This window comes from Rousettus aegyptiacus, unplaced genomic scaffold, assembly GCF_014176215.1.
Source record: "Rousettus aegyptiacus isolate mRouAeg1 unplaced genomic scaffold, mRouAeg1.p scaffold_m13_p_12, whole genome shotgun sequence".
Classification (NCBI taxonomy): Eukaryota; Metazoa; Chordata; class Mammalia; order Chiroptera; family Pteropodidae; genus Rousettus; species Rousettus aegyptiacus.
Window position 1 is genome coordinate 11,351,811 of NW_023416287.1, and position 23,536 is coordinate 11,375,346.

The 23,536-nt window shown below is 38.5% G+C and overlaps 2 protein-coding genes across 2 annotated transcripts in view; one reads left to right on the forward strand and one right to left on the reverse strand.

Annotated features, from left to right (window-relative positions):
- Positions 1-4,197, reverse strand: part of PKIG (cAMP-dependent protein kinase inhibitor gamma) — a 66,348-nt gene extending 62,151 nt beyond the window's left edge. Inside the window, exon 1 of the mRNA XM_036229370.1 lies at positions 4,062-4,197. The gene's annotated coding sequence lies outside the window, so the exon portion shown is untranslated. The remainder of the gene's footprint in view (positions 1-4,061) is intronic.
- Positions 4,198-7,537: 3,340 nt separating this feature from the next.
- Positions 7,538-22,170, forward strand: SERINC3 (serine incorporator 3). Its single transcript, XM_016152423.2, has 10 exons — positions 7,538-7,693; positions 10,544-10,705; positions 11,307-11,500; positions 12,663-12,742; positions 13,167-13,304; positions 15,678-15,847; positions 16,703-16,793; positions 17,568-17,748; positions 20,351-20,578; positions 21,230-22,170. The coding sequence occupies exons 1-10, from the start codon at positions 7,655-7,657 to the stop codon at positions 21,366-21,368; spliced, it is 1,422 nt and encodes a 473-aa protein (XP_016007909.1). The 5' UTR covers positions 7,538-7,654; the 3' UTR covers positions 21,369-22,170.
- Positions 22,171-23,536: the final 1,366 nt, after the last annotated feature.

Here is a 23,536-nt window from a genome sequence, read left to right on the forward strand (position 1 = left end):
GCACAATCTGGCTTCAGCTTGCAGAATGGGTTGGAGGGAGCCAGAGCGATCTTTCTATAATGCAAATCTGATTAAGTCATTTCCCTTCCATTCAATGGCTTCCCTCTGCTTTCAGGAAAAAGTCCAAACTCCTGAACAAAAGCTCAGGTGGCTCTTCAGCCTTCTTTCCACCCTCCTCCAGGACTGAGGCCCCCTTCCCACCCTAGGCAGGGAAGGCTTCTTCCTCTTCCTCTCTCCCCTTACCTCTTAACTGACTAGTCCTGTTGATTCTCCTGAAATGTCTCTCGAATCTGCTCTCTCCATTCCATTCTTGCTGGCCCTGCCCTAGATCGGCCTTTTTTTTTTTTTTAAACTTTTACTCGTCTATCTCCCTAAACAGAATATATCCTTATTGCTTTTTCTGATTATAAAAGCAATTCGTGCTCATAAAAAAAAAAAAAGAATGCAATAAGAAAAAGAATAAAAGTCTCCCCATGATCTCATGACACAGACATAAAGAACTTATCTTTCTAGTACATTCATGTTAATGGTAGCATTACTCATAATAGCCCAAATGAGGAAGCAACTCAATGTCTACCTATGGAATGGACATGTACATACTAAATGTTTCTATACGTACAATGGAATATTAGTCTTAAAGAGGAAGGAAATTCTGACATGTTACAAATAGAAGAACCTTAAAAACATTATGCTAAATCAAATAAGCCAGTCACAAAAAGACAAATACTGCAAGATTCCACTTATATGAAATCTCTAGAATAGTCAAATTCATAGAAATAGAAAGTAGAATGGTGGTTGCCAGGGGCTGCAGGGAGGGGGAAACGTGGAGTCGTTTAACAGACATGAACTTTCAGTTTTGCAAGATGAACATGCTCTTGCAAACACTGATTGATTGCACAACAATATGAATACCCTCAACACTACTGAACTGTACACTTAAAATGATTAAGATGCTAAATTTTATGTTATGGGTATTTTACCATAATTTAAAATAGATTTTTAAAAACTTCTTTCTAGACATTTTTCCTATAAATATGTATGTTTCCAAAAAAAATAGAACCATATTGTAATCTGCTTTTCATACCTAACCATATGATGTTAAACACCTGTCTCTCATGCATAGCTCCCATTCTTTTAATGGCTGATCTTACCCATCGTATGACTGACTGTACTATAATTTAACCAGTCTGTTTGCAGTTTTTCAATTTTATAAAAATGTCATAGTCAACCTCTTTGCATATTTTCTCCTTATGTCTTATGACAGACATCTGTTTTACATGCTTTTTTTTTTTTTCCAAAGAGAATAATATCTCTTTACCCAAACACCTATCCTGCACCCTACTTCCTCCTCTTCAGCCAACTTTTGTTCTATTTGGCTCGCCTGGACACGTTAATTTTAAAGTTTATTCCTAGGTATTTATTTTTCATATTGCTATTGTCATTTCTTCTACAAGTACATTTTCTATCATTGTTTGCATAAAGCTATTGCTTTTGTCTACCTTGCAGCTGCTTGTTCACTTACCCTTATTATGTCTATTTTTTTTTGCTTAAATCTGTTGAATTTTCTCAGTGGATAATCATATCGTAGGTAGACGATCATATCATCTAGGTAATCATTAAGACTAAAAGCTCTGGGCTCAGGCAGACCTTGCTTAAGCATTTTTCCTCAGTTTCCTCAACCATAAGCTGGGACTTATAATGGAAGCTATCTCACAGTGTTGTTGTAAAGATCATGTTAATTGAGAATAGTATATGAAAAGTGCTTAACACAATATTAGTTCAATAAATGTCTGCTGTCTGACAATAACGAAAACATAGCTTTCTCTCCATACTAACACCTTTCTCTTGCTGTAGTACACTGGTGTACTCCCTTTGGCATTTATCTTGCTTCCTACTTCTCCAAAAAGAGCAGAAACCATTAGGCTCCTTTTAAAGTATCTGTCCTATGGATCTCATCCACGTTCACCTTCTCGGGAAAGTTCTGCTACTGATTTTTCCCCTTCATATCAGCCTCTCCCTCACTGCTTTGCCATCAGCGTTTAAATCTGTTCACGTCTCTCTCGTGCTTAAAAAGGCTTCATCTGATTACCCAATCGCTCTCCAGCCTTCCCTCTCTTCCCTTCACAAACTTCTTTCAGCAGCCTACACTTTGTCTTTCTCACATCCCACTCTCTCCTCATCCCACTGATATATTACACTGAACCTTTGGAAGCTGCCAGTATTATAGATTCCACCCCCACCATTTCACCAAATCTGCTCAATTAGGTCCCAAGTGACCTCTACATTTATTTATACAAAGGACACATTTTAATGTTTAACTTATTTAAAATCTCAGTAGCATCTAGCAAAGTTCAGCACTTCCTTTGGCTTTCATTACTACACAATCCTAGGTTTCCTCCTACTTCTCTGGCCATTTCTTCTTGGTGTAGTCTAAGTGAATGGTTCTCCCAAGAGTGTGCAACACAGAGGTCTGGAATGATCTGGGCCATTTTTTAATCTCTTTGGTTGGGTCTCTTCCAATATTGACTAAGTTCTAGTCATATGGGACTGCTTTTGTCTTTTAAATATTGATTTAAGTCCCAGTTATACTGGACTACTTTCATCTCCATGAATGTACCTTTAAACATGTTTGGAATACATACCATGAGGGCAGGGACCTGATTCCTTACTACCTACACAATTCCTGGCACACAGTAGATGCTCAATAAATATTTTTTGACTCACCATGAATGAATGACTGCAATGCAAAAAGCTGATCAGAGGAGTGACACCACCAAGAGAGAACAACAAAAAAACCCAGTCTTTCTGAAACCATACCTCAATCAAACATACACAATACACATTGCCTGCTCAAACTCCTTTGATGGCTCCTCAATGCCATCAAAGTCCAAACTCCTCAAAACTTACAAAGGAGATCCAAGGAAAGTCTTTCACACTTGCTTCTCTCTCAAACGTCATCTAGCTAGACCACTTCTATTTCTCAGAGTCTGTCTCTAGCCAGCCTGAAAAATCCTTGCAGTTGCCCAAGAAGCCCGCCCTCTCTCCTCATGTCTTCACACACATTCTCTGACTCGAACACTGTGAACTTCACTGGCCTCATCTTCTGGCCAATACAAAGGCAGCCTTCATGTCTCATTTTGGAATCTGTCTTCCTTTGGACTCTCTCTTCAACCATCCACCTCAACCTCATCTCTGGAAATCTGGGTTCACTGCCTTCTCTGTGTATTCAGTCCTCTCTCTGTATGTCCAAAATCATACCATGAATCACAACAAAGTCCTATTTATACCATAAAACTGTGGAGTTCCCTAAGGACAAGATCCCATTTACGTTTTTTTACCCTTGGATATCAGTCCAGGCTCTGGCACACAATATATGCTCTAAGATGGACCTCCTTGTAGTACAGGCATCTTGGAGCTATTGTGGGTTGAGTTCCAGACCACAGCAATAAAGCAAGTATCACAATAAAGACAGCCATAATCTTTTTTTGCTGGTGGAGACTTGCCTTCAATTTATAAAAAGCGCAACACCTGCGAAGCATAATAAATCCAAGCTCAATTAAACCACGTATGCCTCTAGCAGTAATAATAAAAGCTCCCCAGTATTGATGACTTACCTGCAAGGGTTTTAAATATAAATTTACCTTGCAATAACCTTATAAGACAGGTACTATCATTGTCTCCAATTTGCAGATGGGAAAACTGATTCATAAAGAAGTCAATCCTCTCTGGCCCCAGAAGAGTCGCACAGATATACATTTTCTGCAGTTCTGAGTTATTCCCCGTCACCCAAAAGGAAGGGCTTTTTTCTTTTTAAAAAAACTTTCGAATCAGGCCAAGCATCGGCCCCCAAATATAATGAACAGCCGAAAGCGCACTCCACGCCAGCTCCAGGCAGGGTTAAAGGACACGAGGAGGCGTCGCCCCGGCGCGGCTGATGGGATAAAAGTCCAACCCCAGCCTCCTTCCCGGGGTCCTCCACCGCCCAGCCTCTCGCCCACAACAAGGAGTCGACGGTCTGGCGGCGCATTTGGGCCGCGACTGCCCGTTCGGCCACTGCTCACCTGCCGCTCCGCCGCCTCGCCGAGCCGGGGCCGCCGGCCCGCAGCGCCTCCCCCGGGCTGCAGGAGCCCGCAGCGCGCAGCGGAGACCGTTGCCTTGGCGACTGGAGCTGCCGAACTCCCGCGGCTCGTGCTACGGAGGCTCAGAGGGGACTAGGGAGGTTCGCGTGCCTTTCCTCGGCCCCCGAGCGGACGGAAGAGGGAGAGCGGATGGGAGTCGCCAGAGGCCTCAAGCAGTGAAGGACCCGGGTGGGGTGTGGCATCCTCGAACTTGTCCTCGAGGAAGGGGAGAAGGAAAGAGATGCTGGCGGAGAGGGGGACAGCAAGGCCAGAGGATGACTTGTGCCTCAGTTTCTTTCAGTAATTGTGATGGAGACCATTCTGGAAGAAGGCAGGCCGCAGGTGGAAGCTTGCTAGACTGGGAATATTTAAAGACTTGAAAACTGATGTGGGAGGGGTGGCAGCTGCCTCTCAATCTCTGAAGCGGTGGTGTGGCAAAGAACAAATAAACTTGTTTCTTTGGGCTCAACGTGAGAATTAGAACACCAGATTTCAATATGGGAAATAATTTGTGCCCAGAAATTGCACTGCTTGTTATATCCCGCAGATACACTGGAACACGAGCACAAAGGATGCTCATCGCTTCACTGTAAAAGCGAAAGGGTTGAGACCAGTCTATGTCCATCGGTAGGGGATTGAGTAAATAAATTATGGTGCAGCCGTAAAACATTACTATAGCAAGAATTAAGAGAGACTGAGGAAGATAAAGATACACGATTTAGATGTAGACCTATCTTCAAGTTATGCACACAGCAACAGTCAGGTCTTTGCTTTTCCTCTTAACCTCAACCTTACCCCAACCTTACCCCATCTATTCTCCACCCAGCAGCCAAAAATGTCCTTTTTAAAAACATAAACGTGATCCCTCCCCACAAAAAACTGCCCCCCCCCAAAAAAACCATACCTTTCAACAGCTTTCTCATCACGTTTACAATAAAATCTAGAGTTGTTACCATAGTCTCATCCTTCACCATTTTCCCTCTTGTCTATGCTCTAATCACACTGGCCTTGTATGTAAAGTCAAGCACGCTTCTGTCTTAGGGCCTTTCTTCTTGCAGCTCCACGTTAGGACCACTCTTCCTCCCGATATCACTGTGGCTTGCTTCCTCACTTCCCTATCTCTACTCAAATGTCGAGTCTTCAAGAACGCTAGCCCTGACTACTGTTTAAAATAGCAGACGCTATCAACTCTGAATTCTCCTCTCCTGCTTTATTTTTATTCACACTTCTTGTCAGTATCTGACATGTTATATATTTGTTTATTGCTTGTCTCTTTTCACTACAGATAAACTGTTTTAACGGCAAGCATTTTGTTTTGCTCCCTGCTTTTTTCTTATCACTGGGAATAGTCCCTGGCCCATAGTAAGAGCTTGGTAAATATTGAATGTATGAATAAGTAAAAAAGAAGGCAGTGTGCAACACCATGTGGTTAGAATGCTATCACATGTAAAAAGGGAGTGATATATAGTATGTATAATGCTGGTAGAAGCATATATGAACTCTGGAAAGACATCTGGGAGATGTAGGGGGTAAGATAATACATTTTCACTGTATGTTGTTTTATGTAGTATTTTTAAAAGCCAAGTACATGTATTATCTTTCGAACAATATATAGGAGTGTAAATGATCAGAATATGCCGCCCCAAAATATGCCACTTTATAAGGATTATTTTGAGCTGAAGGCACCATCTTAGCTTTCTTCTGCCCAGTCCAACAATACTCAGGAAGAAGCAAGTTCAGTGGTCCTGAAGCAAGCTGACTAGGGCAGGTATTTGGGGGTGGGTTGGGGCAGCTCAGGAGAGGGGGTGGGTGGGGTAGGGGCTAGAAAGGCTGGGGTTGGAATTCAGAAAGTTTAAGTTATTCTCCCTCTTCTGCCATCAATACTTCTGTGGCCTTGGGCAAACCATTTCACTTTACGCCTTTTTCCATTTCTATAAAAAAAGAGGTTAGAGTATATTAATAAAGCTTCTTCCAATCTAAATATTCTAGGTTCCCAAACTCTATAAGTTCTTATATTCCCAGGTAAATATTTCCCTACATTAGTCATTTGTACAATAGTGTCATCATTGCTGACATATCTACATACCACCTGTAATGTTATGTAAAGAAATCATTTTCAAGTTTTTTCTTTAAAGAGATTCAGTTTTTACTTAATTTTAGAAAGGAAAATTTACACCACTGCTTAAATGGAAACCCAGCATTGCTTGGTAGATATATGGAAAAAAGTTTTGCAAACATACACAAAAATCCTAAAACAGAAGTGTTATTTAATTGTGTTGTAGCGCGTTCATATCTGAGACCTATGGAGCCAATTGAGATTAATTATGAGCCTTTATTAGCCAGCGGGCGACTGACTATATCCACCACGCAGGGTCAGAAAATCAGCCCTGAGCTTCCAGAGGAGGCAGTTTATAAAGTCTGAAACTACGGCCTGGTGGCCTTGATCAAGCAAGCAAGCAGATTACAAAAGCAGGAGTCAGCTATTAGCGTCCAGTACAAAGATATGTTTCTGGGGGTTCCTAAATCTTATAGCAAACATGGCCTGGTAGACAGTTTTGTTATCTGCACCCAGAGGCAATGTTGTTTTTTTCTTGGGAGCTGGCGCCTGAAGATATTACTCCCTGTCTTGTCCTTGGGACTAGTTTACTGAGGAATTTTTTACTTTTACAATTGTAGATGTGGTTACCTTGGAGAGATTTAGAAAGTGAAGGCTACATTCTGTTAAAAAAAAGAAGCAAACGTTAGAAAAATAAGTACGTAGTAGTCTTAAACAAACCTCTTTGGTTTGAAAGAGGACTTTGTCTTTTAATGTTACTTAATGTCATGTTCATGTACCCTTAGAACTTCTCATTTACCCCAAATAGTGTAGAGTCCACATTTTAGGAAATGATGCCCATCTTTCCCTGATTAACTTGGACTCATCTTTCAGTTCTCAGATTAAATAGAAATTCTTCAGAAAAGCCTTCTGTGACTACCCCTCCCAACTAAATTGCTTTCCCCTTACATAGTGGGCATTAAATAAACTTTATCGAAAAAATATTCCCTCATACTATTTTTCCATAGTATTCATCATAATACGTTGTGCATTTATGTTCATTGGCATAAATGGCCTTCTTAACTAGGCCATAAATTCTTGTGCACTTCTGTACCCTAGTTCTTGACACATAATGGGCTCCCAGTGAATACAAATGGTGAAGAAATAAAGACTTCCCAACTCCTGCTGCCCCGGCAGCCTTTGCCCCGGCTTTTCTCCCCACCAGCTGCAAGCCGGGTCAGCCCGCCTTCTTTTCAGCTCTAGGGCTGGCTTAGCCCCGCCTCCTCCCTGCATTCGGCGAGGATTTAGCTCCACCTTCTCCCTCTACCAATGACAGGTTCCCTCTGGGCAGCGGCCGAGGGCGGTGGGCGGGGCCACGCCGTGACGCTAGCCGTGCGTTTCCGGCCTGAGAAATCCTGGCGTTCATGAGGAGACGCTTCAACTGGCAGTTACCACCGCGCTAGAAACCTCTTGATCCGCCGCTGCCATCACCTGTGTTACCATGGGTGCTGTACTGGGCGTCTTCTCCCTTGCCAGCTGGGTGAGTTCCGGATCTGGTGTCTCCGTCAGACTTGTGGTTTGGGGAGGGCGATAGTGAGCCCCAAGACTAGACCCGAGTAGACCTCGACCGCAGAGGACCAGGGTCTGGGGGCGATCGGCCCTGGTCTGCACAGGGTACTCAGGGGCCCAGGCCAAAATCCGCGATTCCCCGCCGCAGGGATCGGGCAGCTCGCCTTCCGGGTTTGTAGAGGAATGTCGGAAGCCCGACTGCCATTGTTTACAATTTCAATTGCCCCGCCCCAGCGAGCCTTCCGGCCTGTGGTTCCTCGGGTGCTGGAATAGGACCAAGGAATAAGAGTTCTCTGGTTCATTTCGAAGCACCTTCTTAAGGTGGCCCCATTTAATTTGGGTGGCTTGAATATTTTTATCTCTTAGCACGGGATTGGCTAAGGCTACAGGGTATGTGGCAGAGCTGGGATTTTTAACCGAGGCCTGTCTGTAGTTCTGGTGTAAGAGGAGGAAGGCCTTTGGATTTTAAACGCTGTATTTTAGAAAGGAAACTTTAGGATCTATGGAATAGAAAATGCTGAGTTCCCTCATGTACTCGCTTTACAGGAGTGAGATTCCTTGAAATCATTTTCCTGTTTCCCCAACTGATTTAATTGACCAAGGACTCAATCAGCTCATTTCACTGCCATTTCTTAGAGGCAGTGTGTTTTCCATCCTTTAGGGTTGTTGATCTCAAATCAACAGGGTGAGTTCCTTTAGAACAATGGCTTTAAGAAATTTTACATAGTTTATTCTTTTTAGACACAAGTTTCATGAAATAATTCTTAACCTTTACCGTCTGCTGTAAAATGTTTCATTTTTATCACATTAAAAAAGTTATGGTCAGTTGATTTTTACAGTCCGCTAGTGGGTCAAACTCACTGTTTACAAAAAGATTCAGAAAAAATACAGTTACAAAGGTCATTAAGGAGTGAATTGATAATTTGAAACAAAGGTGTCCTTCCTATCCTAATAACTTGAAACACATTTTGGCTTTGATGTAAAGCTAAGATTTGAATTGATCCCATCAAAGCATTTCTGTCTATGAATCACTTTAATATTTTATTAATCCCTTTTGTTCAATAGAAACAGCAAAGAGTTCAGTGTACCAGAGAATGGAATGAATGAGGGGAAGAATACTAGGAAATGAAGTAAGAAAGTAGCGGGGGGCCAAATCACGTAAATACCCATTGTAGGATCTTGTAGGCCAATTTAAGGACTTTGGCTTTTACTTTTAAGTGATATGGGGATCTTTTACAGAAAAGAGGAATAACATGATCTGACCTGTGTTTTAATAAGGTTGTTGTGTGGAGAATAGATGGTGAAAAAGAAAGGTAAAGCATTGTAGGGGAGGAAAAACTCTTCTACCACCTTATGTGGGGTTAGTGGTCAGGGGGGAGCCTATGAATTAAACTGACAAAAGATTAGCAGAGGGAAAAAAATTTATATGCAACACAACTGGAGTGCTCAGTGATGAAGAGATCAGAGGGATGGTTAGAATATAGGGTTTATTATATGCTTAAATTAATAGGGGGAAAAGAGGGAGGAGGAAAGTGCTTATATGAGAAGAACAAATGTTTCTTTAGAAAAGACATGGGTTTTTAGGGAGAACAAACAGATAAGAAAGTTTGTGATAATACTGTTTGTGAAATTACAGAGGTCTTTTTGTCTTTTTCATGGCCATAAAACTCCCTTGGAGAGAGAATTTATGGCAGCCTCATATCCCCAAAGTTGCTGCTTTTAGTGAAATGAGGAGAGCTCTGAGGCTTTTTTTCTGTATCTGTTCTGAATCTCAACTGTTTTCATCTTAAAGTAATCTTTCTGCCAATTCTCAGTTCTGAATGGGTTGCTGGAGTGAGAAAAGTGTTAATGCATTTAACCCAAAAGAGAGATGGTAGTAGTGTCTTGGACCAGTGTGACAGCTGAAGATGCTATAAATGTGGTCAGATTCTGGATATATTCTGATATGCTTACAGATTGGCTGAGGGTTTTGGAAAAAGAGAAGGCATTTAGGTTTTGGACTGAGCAGCTGGAAGAATAGAGTTGTCATTCACTGAGATAGGGAAATGACGTTCAATATAGTAGGACAGGTTTGTTCCACAGATCAAGTACCTTTACACAGTAGATACTCAATTCATTTTTATGGCTGAATAATACTCCATTGAGTAAATGGACATACCACATTTTACTTATCAATTCATCAATTGATAGACATTTGGATTATTTCTGCCTTTTGGCAATTGTAAATAGCACTGCTTTGAACATTCATGTACAAGCTTTTGTTTGAATACCTGTTTCAGTTCTTTTGGGTGTATGTTTAGGAGGAGAATTGCTGGGTCATATAATTCCTCAAAAAGTCTCAGGTACTCTTGAATGGAGCTAAATGGCTCTATCATTTTTTATAAGGATTTCCATGTAATGTTGCTTTATGCTGTAATACCAGATTTAGTAACTCAGATTCTCACTAAATAGCAAGTGGAGTTAGGTTTGTATTTTTCTCAATATTAATATATACATATATATTTAAATACGCTCTCTGTGTGAATATAAGTAATTTATTGAGTTCTTGATATATTTTAGGTGCCGAGTGCTTTTTTAATACAGTAATGTCTGAGGGAGGAAGAGTCTGTTGAATCTGTTTTACAGATGGAGAAATAGGTTTGCTGAACTAATTGCAGAAATGATACTGACTCCAGAGCCCATGCTTTTAACCACTTACTCCCAGCTCTAATTCTCTGTTAATTATCAAAGCTTGGTTTCTTCATCTTCATTTCTGCCATACCTTTGTTATGAAGGAGTCCACTGAAGAAGATCTCAAATGACCATGGTGTGCTTGTTACAGGTTCCATGCCTTTGCGGAGGAGCATCATGTTTGCTGTGTAGTTGCTGTCCCAACAGTAGGAATTCCACTGTGACTCGCCTCATCTATGCTTTCATTCTCCTCCTGGGCACTTTTGTATCCTGTATCATGCGGCTAGAAAGTATGGAAACTCAGCTGAAGAAGGTGAAGTAGAAATAACAGTACCCTTAATGTACTGATTATTTTTATATTTTGCAAAATTTCAGTTAAAATTAAATTCTTGTTTTTATCTTTACTATTATGAAACTCATTCAAGTTCGTTTTAATTGGGGGTATAGTCAAGATACAGAATGTGAAGGTTTTACTCCTTTTCCAGAAATAAAGTTAGTTATAATGAACTTGTTCATGTTCTAGTCTAACAATTGAAAGAAAACAGATATTAAAAGAGTGGCCCTACAATGTTTTCTTTCCATGTATGTTTAAGATTTAAACGTTTAAACTGGACTAGGCCTTCACCTTTGGAAGGACTGAGTTCTAGCATGAAAATTCATGGGAAATGAGAGATAAATTCATCAGTAGAAAAGAGCGAAAAAGAGAGCCCTTCACATTTGTTTTCAAAATGCAAGTTGTTTATACTGTTTGGTTTCAAGGTTATACGTGAATTTAAAGATAAAGAGAAAATCTCACAGAACAATCTTGCAGGTGTTGAAGCAGTCAGTTTTATAAACTTAGGCTTTTTTTATGGTAGGATAGAATCTCTGTTTAAATGTAGATGTTCCCATAACATTGAAATTATATTTTCCAGATTCCTGGATTCTGTGAAGGGGGATTTAAAATCAAAGTGGCTGATATAAAGGCAGATAAAGATTGTAATGTGCAGGTCGGTTATAAAGCTGTATATCGGATCAGCTTTGCCTTGGCCGTCTTTTTCTTTGCCTTCTCTCTGCTCATGTTAAAAGTAAAAACGAGTAAAGATCCCAGAGCAGCAGTACACAATGGGTATGTAAGACTGATTGATTAATTGATTGATTGATTGATTGATTGAGTTTTGAGATTTTTATGTGTTTATTTGAGCCATCATGCTGAGAAACAAGATCTCAAATGCTATTATTATCATCGTGGTTTGGATCCTCCCATCTACCAGTTAAAATAGCCATTCTGATGGAAGCAGTAGAATATGTAAATCCGTGGCCCAGAGGTATTTGTGACCTGTTACACCTACAAAGTTGTTTCAGTGTCATTTTCAGTGGGAGCAGTTTAGCACAGGAGCAGTAGAGGGGATGAAAGACTTAACTTTTCTTTTTACTACCTTTTATTCCGTTCCTAGATTTTTATTGGATACCTTTTAAACATTTCAAGCACAGTGCTAGGCACTACACACGCACACATTTTTCTATTGTTAAAAGATAAGCATGCGCATGATATATTTAAACAGTGCAGAAAGATAAGCTGTGAATTTATTTGGGCCACTGATTTACATTTTCTGTTGCTTCCCATTCTTGGCCCCCAGTTTCCCTAATTCTTGTTTGAAGACTGAAAGGGGTTTTTTAAACTTTATGTGTATTACAATCCCTTTTTTACAGTTGCAATAACTGAATTTCATAGAGGTTAATAAATTACATGAGATCTCTCAGCCAGTAGAAGTGGAATTAAAGCTGAGGTCTGTCCAGTTCCAAAGGCTGATTGTTCGGTCCCACTCTGCCATACAGGCAGTCTTTAAAGATTGTGGACTGAAAGCCAGGTTTGATCTCGGCTTTGCCAGTGGTGAACTCTGTAATTGTGGGGTAGGCATTTATGTACCATGGTGTAAAAGAAGGATTAGGTGATAACTTACCCCAGATCTAATAGTTACTTGTCTATATTTAGCTAACATTGTTAGTTTAAAATGCTCTAGAATTCTATAAGAATTCCTTTAGGTGTTAAAAATAGGGAAATTCAAAAGATACGTTTCTTGTAGTATAACTGCGAATGTCCTGTAGGCTGTGCTGCTTATTCTTAAATCGTATGAGATATTGAATGAAGTAGTTTTGTGTCAAATGAAGACCTAAACCTAGACATGTTGGAAACATTACTAAGGCTTATTTTTGCATTTCAGAAATTTATTTGTCTCAGTGTAAAGGTGAAAATTAGCATTTAATAAATGTATTTTACATTTTAATAGGTTTTGGTTCTTCAAAATTGCCACCATTGTTGGTATCATGGTTGGATCTTTCTATATCCCTGGGGGCCATTTCACCACAGGTATGGCTCATTAATACGGAGGTTGATTATAATATATGGAGACTCTACAAATGATTGTGTTAAAGCTGCATTTTCATTACTGATTTTGAAGAACTGACAATTTAATGAGGTGGTATCCAGTTATATGACTTGGTACTAATATTAAGATATTAATTGATTTAATTGATTGAGACCAAGAGGCATTTTGGAACTATATTTAATTGTTTGCCAGTGTTTTAGTAGTTTACCTTCTGACTTGACAACACTTCTCAGAAAATGCCTTTGAGTTTGGAATTGCAGCAATCTTGCTGTATTGCCGGAGACATAATATGTCTTTATCACCTCTCTTTTGAAATATTTTTAGAATGTTGGAAAGTAACATTCTGAAATGTTACTTCTGTGATAAAGAATAACTTTTTTTTTTTTTTTTTTTTTTGGTTTATAGCCTGGTTTGTTATTGGCATGTGTGGAGCCTTCCTGTTCATCCTTATCCAGCTAGTGCTATTGGTAGACTTGGCTCACTCTTTAAATGAATCATGGGTAAATCGAATGGAAGAAGAAAACCCCAGGTTCTGGTATGCTGGTAGGTATTTAAATTTACCTGTGAAAGCCATACTGCTTTGTGCTTTGTTAAATAGAGTGTACAAAAAAATCCCCATTGATTTAAATGTATAAACTCTCAAGATAGACCTGACTTTGTAAACTATGATTTCCCATTGAGTAAATTCTGAATTATATGCATTCCTGGAAGGGAGTGGCACATAATATAAATCATTGGATTCTCTGATTGTATTTACTTTGAGACTTGTTATATAACTGCATGTGTTTAGATAAGAGAAAAAGTTGCATTTAGTGACATAGTCCTAGTTTTGATTTCCTCGTTTCCCTGGACAGGGGACTCAGATGCATTCTGTATCTGGGACATCTGCCAACATAGGCAGAAGGAGAGAAACAGTTTTTACTGCTTTATTCAGAGTGTGACCTCACACTCCTTGCAAAAGTTTTTTGATGGGAAAAGGGTATCTAAAGTTTTGAGGTTGGGAATAGGATTTACAGCCTATAATAATGGGGAGGGACTTTAGAGCCTTCTGTTTATTGGGAGCAATGACCCAGCTATACTTTAGTTTTAAAAACAATGGAGATTCCTTGTCCTCATCCCCCATGATAAAATCATAGAAGCTCTGTGTCAAGAACTTGAACAACCAAAAATCACAAAGGAAAACAAATTCCTCCATAATCCAACACCCTAGTAATTATTACTCACCATTAACATATTAGTCTATATCCTTCCAGTCTTTTTTTCCTCTGTGTACATATGTATCATCTATGTGTAGAAAACAAATAATTGAGAAACGTAATACATTTATATCTTATTTTTAAAATGTATTTTATATTAAAATAGTTTGACTTTTTTAAACTTAGAAGTAACTTGTGAATGTTTGGCTACAGTACAGCAATAAGTATCAAATAATATATTTTTGAGTACATTTCTGATTATTTCCTTAGAATAAATTCCCAGAAGTATAAGAATCAAAGGGTATGGATATTTTAAATGCTTTTAGTACATATTATCAAATTTAGTGTGCTTCTTTTTAAATTGAAAGAGAAAAAAATACCATTTTACCGTAAACACAAAATGATAGAATTTTGTAAAGAATAAAACATGTTACTCTCCATCAATCTGCAACCCTCTTTCCTTTCCAGATGTAACCACTGTTACTGGACCTTTGTGTATTTGTGCATATCCACATGATTTTAGATTTAAATGTAAATAGGTTTATACTATATATTGTTTCATGACTTGCTCTTTTCACTTACTATATGATAAATATCATTCCATATTAGTGAATATAGCTACGTCTTATTCATTTAACATTTGCATGGTATTCTGATCTATATAATTCCTTGGTGTTCCATGGCATGATATGCCATAATTTATTTAACCATTGCCCTCTTTTTGGTCTTGTAATGGTTTTATTGCAGAAAAAAAAAGATTTTTAAAATTGTCTATCATTTATTATTATGGGTTGGGAATCTTGAAACTCTTCTTTCTGACTAATAAAAATTTCATTTTTTGCCTATTTACTTTTGTATAATTAACTTTAGATTATTCAACTCCAGAATTTAAATGAATTGTAGATTTGCCATATTTGAAAATAACTAAAAGTAGAGAAATCTTGTATTATGTTAAGATGGAAAAACATTAAGAACTGTATTTAATGTACATCACCATTTTATAGTTAATGTCATATACATTTAATTTTAAACATGCAAAATCCATTGAGATTGAGATAAGTAGAAACTCGTTTTCTCAAATAAGTTTATGCTTTGAATTAAACACAAGTTAACTGAGCTCAGCGTTGTTACCCTCTGAGTATAGTATATGCTGTTTCATGTTTTCTGTTTCTCAGCTAATTGTTGATTAGCCATGTGAATAGAAAGGAACATTGCTTTAGGTATTTGAAAGTAACAAATGAGCCACTTTCCCACAGTGATGTGGTCTCATTGTGATAGGAAATGTTTATGTAGTCAGCGGCTACAAAGGAAACACTGCCATAAAAGATCCCTGTAATTTAGCTTGCTGTGAAGTGGGCCATTTTGAGGGCCCAGGAGTCTTTTAGGTTCCTAAAGAAAACTTGTAATGAACAGTATGTAGCACATAGTTAGAATTTGCTCTGGTTAGAATGATCAAATGCCTGGTTTTTCAACCCATAAAATCAAATTAGGTATCCAGGAAGTGAATTCAGTTGTTTGGTGGATTTTGAAATTTAACATTGATCCAACTCTCTAACAGTCTGAAACTCCAACCTTGGGGCTTCTGTCATTTTACTGTAAATTTTTCACCACTATACAAGTAAAATAATGCCTTTGACTTTTATATGGAGTAGAAGGAAATTGGTCTTTATTCTAAGTTTGTTAGAATTGTGGGCATTCATACTGGTTTCCTTTTTTTCAGTTTTACTTTCCGTCACGAGCATCCTATACATCGCGTCAATCGTCTTTGTCGGTTTGCTCTACACATACTACACCAAACCAGATGGCTGCACAGAAAACAAGTTCTTCATCAGTATTAATCTGATCCTTTGCGTTGTGGTTTCTATTATATCCATCCATCCAAAGATTCAGGTACAGTTGTTTTCTGCATTCTCCTCCTGTGAGATTTTTAATTAATGCTTGAAACCTAGGTAACGTTATATTTGAATTTATGTCCAAGTTTTATCTACTTAAATATTTTTCCACATAATAAACTTCATAATTATAACTTAGTAAATTATAACTTTATAAAATGTGCCATTGAGTTGCCTGTATCATAATTAAATAATTAAAAGAGCCAAGAAAAAGGAAGCATATAATTAAAATCATAATTAAATAATTTTCCTATCGTTAATTTAAAAAACTAGGTAACTTGAGAATTTATAATTCTTATAAAATTGTGTACGTCATAAGAATCATTCTTATACATTAGCTAAGATATTTTAGGGGAATTAAATGAGAAAAATAATTGATTTTTTAATATTTAAAAACAAAACTCATGTTCTTGAGTTTTATCGCTTAAATATCATACTCTTAAAAATTTATGGAGTTTTATATATGAAATAGGAAAAGAACATCTAGACATCGCGTCTCCTTTTAAAAGGCAAGAAAAGTGAAGTTCCAGAGAGATAATGGGTCACCTAGGTAGGTAGTGGCAAAGCTGAGTTTTGATTTCAACTGTATTAAGGGACTAGTAAATTGAAGCCTTTGTGTGATACACAGGAAAATCCAGGATTATGAAATGCCTTTAGAACCAACAGTATATGCTTCCTTTTTCTTGGTTCTTTTTCAGGCTAACTCAAACTGAAAGGTTACTTGTTATCTTTCAGCTGTCAAGCAGAATCAGAAGGTTGTTCGTTAATAAACAGTTCAGTGGAGAAGTACACTGTGGTTTAGAAAGTCAGCCTTTGCAGCTCCAGTGGCATTGTTTTCTTTTTGATTCCATAGGAACACCAGCCTCGTTCTGGCCTCCTGCAGTCCTCTGTCATCACCCTCTACACCATATACCTCACATGGTCAGCCATGACTAATGAACCAGGTAAGAGAATGTCAATGGCACACTCATTTGATGAAAGAAGGAAGTTACTCCTTTGGTGGGTGCAAAAATTCGAGCTAGAGTAGATGTTACTCAAGTGAACAAACAAAAAACTTCACTGAAATGTATGTCTAAAGTATGTTGCAGATATTTATTTACCTTTCAGGTTTAATTCCCCATGTGTATTCTTACCTTTTCATAGCTGACAGCCTAAAGGACCACCGTTCTTTATATCAGTCTAGGCTTTTCCCCAGACTGAGTCAAACTAGTTAAGAGCTAGACAAGGCAACATTGTTTTGGCCCTTCGTAGAATTTTGATTGGATTTTACTGTGGTATTACAGGCTCTAGAAGAAACAGCTGTAGGAACTGTTTTGTAATAGGGTTGTTTCTCAACATGGTATTCTGTGGACTCCTTATAAAGGAAAATAGTTGTTGCAGACCCTCTAATGATGACTCAGCTCATTTTTATAATGTTCCTGTGTAACAACAAAACTAGAAATAAACTTGTGCTTAAAACCTTCGCACAACTGTAAACTTCAAAACCAGTAAAATCAAGATGGACATACGTAAAATTTGACAATTTTTTTTTTCTTTCTAAAACTAAAGTCACTGGTTGCAACACAAATATATTATTGACTGCTAAGTTTCAGGTTCTTTTAAATATAACATTCCTATGTTTTACATCATGACTGAATGATATGTAACCACACCCTCAAATCCTTTCTTGATACTAGATGAGTCGTAACTAAGGATAATCAAATATTTCCCATTTTTAGATCATTCCTGCAACCCAAGCCTCTGGAGCATCATTACACACATGACTGCACCAACCTTGGCTCCTGGAAATTCAACTGCTGTAGTCCCTACTTCTGCTCCACCGTCACAGAATGGGCATTTTCTGGATGTAGAGAATATTATTGGGTTGATAGTCTTTGCTATCTGCCTTTCGTATTCTAGGTAAGTTAAAAAGTACTTAGAACAAGATTCTTATGAAAGTTAATACTAGAGTGAATCAGTTATTTTGCTTTGAAAAGTTAGTGTGAAGAATTTTAAAAAGCAGTTTAACTCTTTTTTTTGTTGAATGTCCTTGACTCACCTCAGTCACCCAGCCATGTGCATTTCTGAAAGTTCATCGAATCCTCATCAAATAATTCTTTCCAGCCTTACAAAGAGATACCTTCTCTCTTGTATAGGAAGATAAAGTCTGCACCTGACCTTAGATCAACTAGAATAGTGGCTCTGAAAATAGATTGGCTTATCTTTAAAAAAAAAAAAAAAAAAAAATCTTTATTTCCCGATCATTGTAAATAATGAAACTGCTATAGAATTATCTAATGTTAAAGACTAGGAAATCCAAGACCCGGATATAACCTTTGTTGGCAGTTTGCACTTAATCCTTCCACTTATTTTTATTGTTTTCTATAATAGCATGTGTTAATTTAATTATTTAAAAATAGTAATAAAAATGGGCAAGGACATATTTATATAAATTAATAACATAAGCGAGAAAGGTATAAAGTAGGAAATGAAAGTATCCTCCCTCCAAATTTACATCTTCTATGGTTGATATTTGGTACCTATTATTTCAGGCCTTTTTCTTTTGCTCATACTATTGATCTATCTGTATTATATAATTACACATAATTTCACATATAGCCAAAGCATGATTTTTTAATATCACTTGATATATAATTTTTAAAAATAAATTGGGAACATACTATAAATACACATGCTATTCTGAAATATGAATTGTCACTATAATCTGGACAGCTTTCTATAACCAGTGTAGATTTACCTTTGTTTTTAATGATTACTTAAAACAGGGGTTGGTAAACCAACCCTTGGGCTGTCTGCTTAGTTTTGTAAATGAAGTTTTTTTGGGAACACATTTATTTTCGTATTGTCTACGGCTGTTTTTTTTTTGTTTTGCTTTTGGCCTTTATTTTTTTTGAGATATAATTCAGTCTTTTAAAATCAACAATTCAGTAGTTTTTTAGTATATTCACAGAGTTGTGCAACCATTACCACAATCAATTTTAGCATTTTATTGTCCCCAAAACCCCATATCATTAGCAGTCACTCCCTATTCCCCTTACCCTCAAGCCCTTGGCAGACAGTAATCTTTTTGTCTCTGTAGATCTGTTTATTCAAGTATATGAAATCATATATAATGTCTTGTGATTGGCTTCTTTAACTTAGCATGTTTTCAAGGTTCATGCATGTTGTAATATATGGCAGTATTTAATTTCTATTGTTAAAGTTAATACTTCATTGTGTGGCTGTACCACATTTTGTTTATCCAGTCATCATAAGAACAAGATTCTTATGAAAGTTAATACTAGAGTGAATCAGTGAAGACAGGCATGGTTGTTTCTACTGCGGGGCTATTATGAATAATGATGCTATGAATATTTGTATACAAGTTTTTTGTGTGGCTGTATGTTTTCATTTCTCTTGGGTATTTCTCTTGGGAGTAGAATTCTTGGATTATATGGTACCTCTATGTTTACCTTTTTGAGGAACTGCCAAAGCATTTTCCAAAGTTATAATCCCACCAGCAACAGTATGAAGGCTTCAGTTTCTTCACCTAATCATTAGAGTGTAATTATCCATCTTTTTCGATTGTAGCCATTCTAGAGGATAGAAGCAGCATTTTATCATGGTTTTGATTTACACTTCCCTAATGACCAATGGTGTTGAACATTTTTTCATGCTCTTATTGGCCATTTGTATATCTTCTTGAAGAAATGTCTGTTTTAAATCTTTTGCCTATTTTTAAATTGGGTTGTCTTTTTATTGTTTTTGCATGAGATTTGATGTAAGGGGTCCAACTTCATTCCATTGTATGTGGATATCCACTTGTGCCAGCACTATTTGTTGAAAAGACTATTCCTTCTCCATTGACTTATCCAGACATCTTTGTCAAAAATCAACTGATCACAAATACTTTTTTTTATCTGTTGAGATGATCATGTGGTTTTTGTCATTTATTTTTATGTACTTTTTTATTGAGTCACTTAACAAACATTTAGTGAGTATCTGTGTGCTAGAAATACATAGATGACTAAGGTCGTTGTTGTTAAGGAGTTCCTTGAATGACAAGAAAGACAGGCATGGTAAATGCTATGGCAGAGGGAAGTATTAGGAGCTCTGGGGATTTAACCCAGCATAGTGATGGGATGATGTCAGGGAAAGACTTCTAGAGGACATGACACATAGCCAGGGAATTGAAAGATGAGTAAGTTAGCTGGGAGAAGGTTGGTGGGTGGTACATTCTAAGCATAGAAGAGGTATTTGGGAAGTCGTGGAAGTAGATATTGAGAGCTTGGTATGTTTTGGGAAACTCAAGTGGTTAAACCATCAAGTAGTAACTGATAAGAAGAGTACTGTCTGCTTTGTGATGACAGGTAACTGTAAAGAACTTTACGTAGGGCCCTTGAGAAGGCCTTCAATCCCCAAAGTGTAGGGGCAGTTCAGAAATAACCTTCATCATGTACACAGGCAGTGGCAGCAGTTCATCTTCATAGTCTGATTTGTCTTCTTTGGGATCACTCTCCAGCATCCGCACTTCCACCAATAGCCAAGTAAGTAAGCTGACGCTGTCAGGAAGTGATAGCGTGATCCTCCGTGATACAGCTCCCAATGGTGCCAGTGATGAAGAAGATGGACAGCCTCGGCGGGCTGTGGACAACGAGAAGGAGGGAGTTCAGTACAGCTACTCCATCTTCCACTTCATGCTCTTCCTGGCTTCCTTGTACATCATGATGACTGCGACTGGCTGGTACAGGTAGGAGGCACTAACGAAACAGATGGAAGACCATTTAGCTCCCATGGGCTGCCTGTAAAATCTCCATCCATTATCCTGACTTCAGAGTCCTTCTCTTACCCATATAATGAAGTTTTGTTCAGTACTGATATTTTCTGAAATACTTTTCACTTTTTCTCCTTTTGGATTTAAAATCCAGTTATAATCCTTACAGTGCAAATTGTGGGGAGCTCTTCCAAACTCGAGTACTTAAGAGAGAGAAAATTTTGACATAAGAGGGATACGACCCATCTATGTGCACTAATTTTTTCTGCCTAGAGAGGGCCATATGGAATATTCAGATCGAAGTAATGATGTGGTAAGGAAGGAACGTTTCAGGGAGGCCTTTTCTGTCTAGACTTTTACCAGTATCTAGAACAACCAGATGTTCCTGAAGAACTTTTCCCAAGGATTAGAGACTCAGGGTTCTTCATACTGGCAAGAAGATAAAAGCCTTGTAGAGGTAGAGTTCTCTGCTTATAGAAACCAAAAATAGCTTCCTCGGGCCCCTTCTAGAACATTACTTGGGAGTAGTGTCAGCCAAGTTTCCCTGGAGAATTTCTTGTCCTGGGCTGGGGGGCTGCTCGATGCTGATATCAGGCTCCTCTACTTGACACTCCTCTGTTTTCTTAGCCCTGATGCGGAGTTCCAGGTGGTGACCAGCAAGTGGCCTGCTGTGTGGGTCAAAATCAGCTCGAGCTGGGTCTGCCTCCTCCTCTACGTCTGGACCCTTGTGGCTCCAATTGTCCTCACTAATCGAGACTTCAGCTGAACTTCTGAGTGCCAGGAATACCACCAGAATTCATCAAGGTGTCCTTTGCTGAAAGCCTTTTTGCTTTTGCTTCAACTAAAATACTAAGCGAATGCTTTGCAAATGTGACTATATCCAGGTTTATATCAGAGGGCAGTATTGAATAATGATTGATGCAGGATCTCAACTTCTCATTTACACATCTGTTATGTTTATTTGTGAGGACATAGCGCAAAGAGAACATTTTTGCATTATAAAGTGAGCTACAGCTGTGCTGTGCAGAGAGTTCTTTATTAAGACCTGTAGTTCCTACGACTTTGATTTACAATGTGAGATAGAAAAATGTTGGATATTTGATGCCATCGTTAATATATTTCTATTGCAGTATCCCTAAAGAGAAAAAAAAGAAAGAAAGAAAAAGTAATGTATTTCTATGAGTTTTCCTCTGTGAAGATCTTGTGTGATAACAGCAACTCTGTTCAGTCCTTAAACTCTTCAGAGGTGTAGTAGCATCACAGTACTTGGGCCAAGGAGAGTGTGCGTGGGTCTTTCCCCTAGAAGACGGGTTGCTGATATGGCCGCTGCTTCTACATCCTGAGTTTTTTCATTCATCTTTTTTTTAATACTACAGCATCAATGCTGCTTGATTCTGTGGCTTTGCCAGAATGTTAATTTCAATAAATGCTTTGTAGGTTTGGTTAAAATGAAGATTCACTTGGGAAAGCAGTACAACTTTATGTAATTACCTTGTTATGACTATGTAAAAGCAAATGCATGTGAGTTTATTATATTTGCACTATAAAGATAATTTGATTAAAATAGAGACTTGAGCTTTTAAGGCCCTTTTTTTTAAAAAACAACTTTTATGAATTAACAACCATTCTATTTTTCTGAAGCCAATCAATATATTTTAGACTTATATGGGCAGCCGGATTTATCAGGCATCTAACAGAATGCACCTGTTCCTTCTGAAACTTAAGGGCTGGTGAGTAAAGTCTTGAACTCACTCATTCAAAAATTGTACTGAATTATCTTCTCTGGGTGAGACACGTGAGTGGATGAGAGACCAAGGCAGGAAGTGCAGGAGAGGTAGCATGCAAGGAGACAGGGGTTTGTTCCTTCCATAAAGATTCATTGTCTAGTTTTCACCGGCCCCTGTCAGGTTCTGGGATACAACGTAAGTATGACAGACGCCGGCTCTGCCTTCTTGGACTTAGCGGTTTCAGGGACGGTGAAAAAGAGCTGACAAGGGGTACAATGTGCGGTAGTTAGTGCTGTGATTTAGGAATTGCAGAGACGTCAGAGAGAAGGTGCCCAGGGTAGGGAGTGACATGGGCCTCCTGGGAACAGTGATGTCTAAGCCAGAGGGAGACAGACTGCATGGTAAAGGCAGGGAGGTTTAAAGAGCAAAACTTGTTCAGTAAAGCTGGAATGGGAGAAGTAGGCAGGAATTAAGTTATGAAGGGCTTTGTAAACCACGCTCAAGAGTCTGGACATGATGTTGAAGGCAGCGGGGAGCATGTTCATCGTGGCAGGGACACACTGTGTCTCAATCATTGTGGCTGATATAGAGACAATGGGCTCAGAGGAAGAAGACCAGGGCAGTCCATATAAGATTTGAAACAGAAGTAAAAGTGAGGATTAGGAGAAAGTGACCGCCCAGAGCTACTTAGTGATAAAAATATTTAAATTAGCAACTCATAGATTTGATGGAGAGGTATATTCCTGAGTAATACTATTTTTATCACCTGGGTTGATGGTGGTTCCATTTGCGTGGTGAGGGGCAGGGAGAGGGACAAGCCATGCTGGAAGAATGGAGGTGGCCCCTTAAAAACGGCTAAGAGCATATGCTTGGGAGTCCCCTGGGGCCGCATCCAGTTTTGCCGTTCTGTCTGTCAGACTCGTCAACTACTATTTACTGAGTACATACTGTGCTTAATGACTTGGGCAAATGACCACCTGCCTGAGCCTCAGTGTTTGTATGAAGAAAAGATAGTACCTACTACATAAGATTGTTTAGAGAGTAGTTACCCCACCACCACCACCACCACCACCTGCCCTCAGCTCTTTGGCGGTAGCTGCTAATCTCAACATGGGCTAAAAAGAGACTGGACAGTATCCTGAGGTCAGAGATTTTCAGCCAAAATCTAACGGAGGCTAGACTGGAGGTATTCTTGCAGAAGTAACTA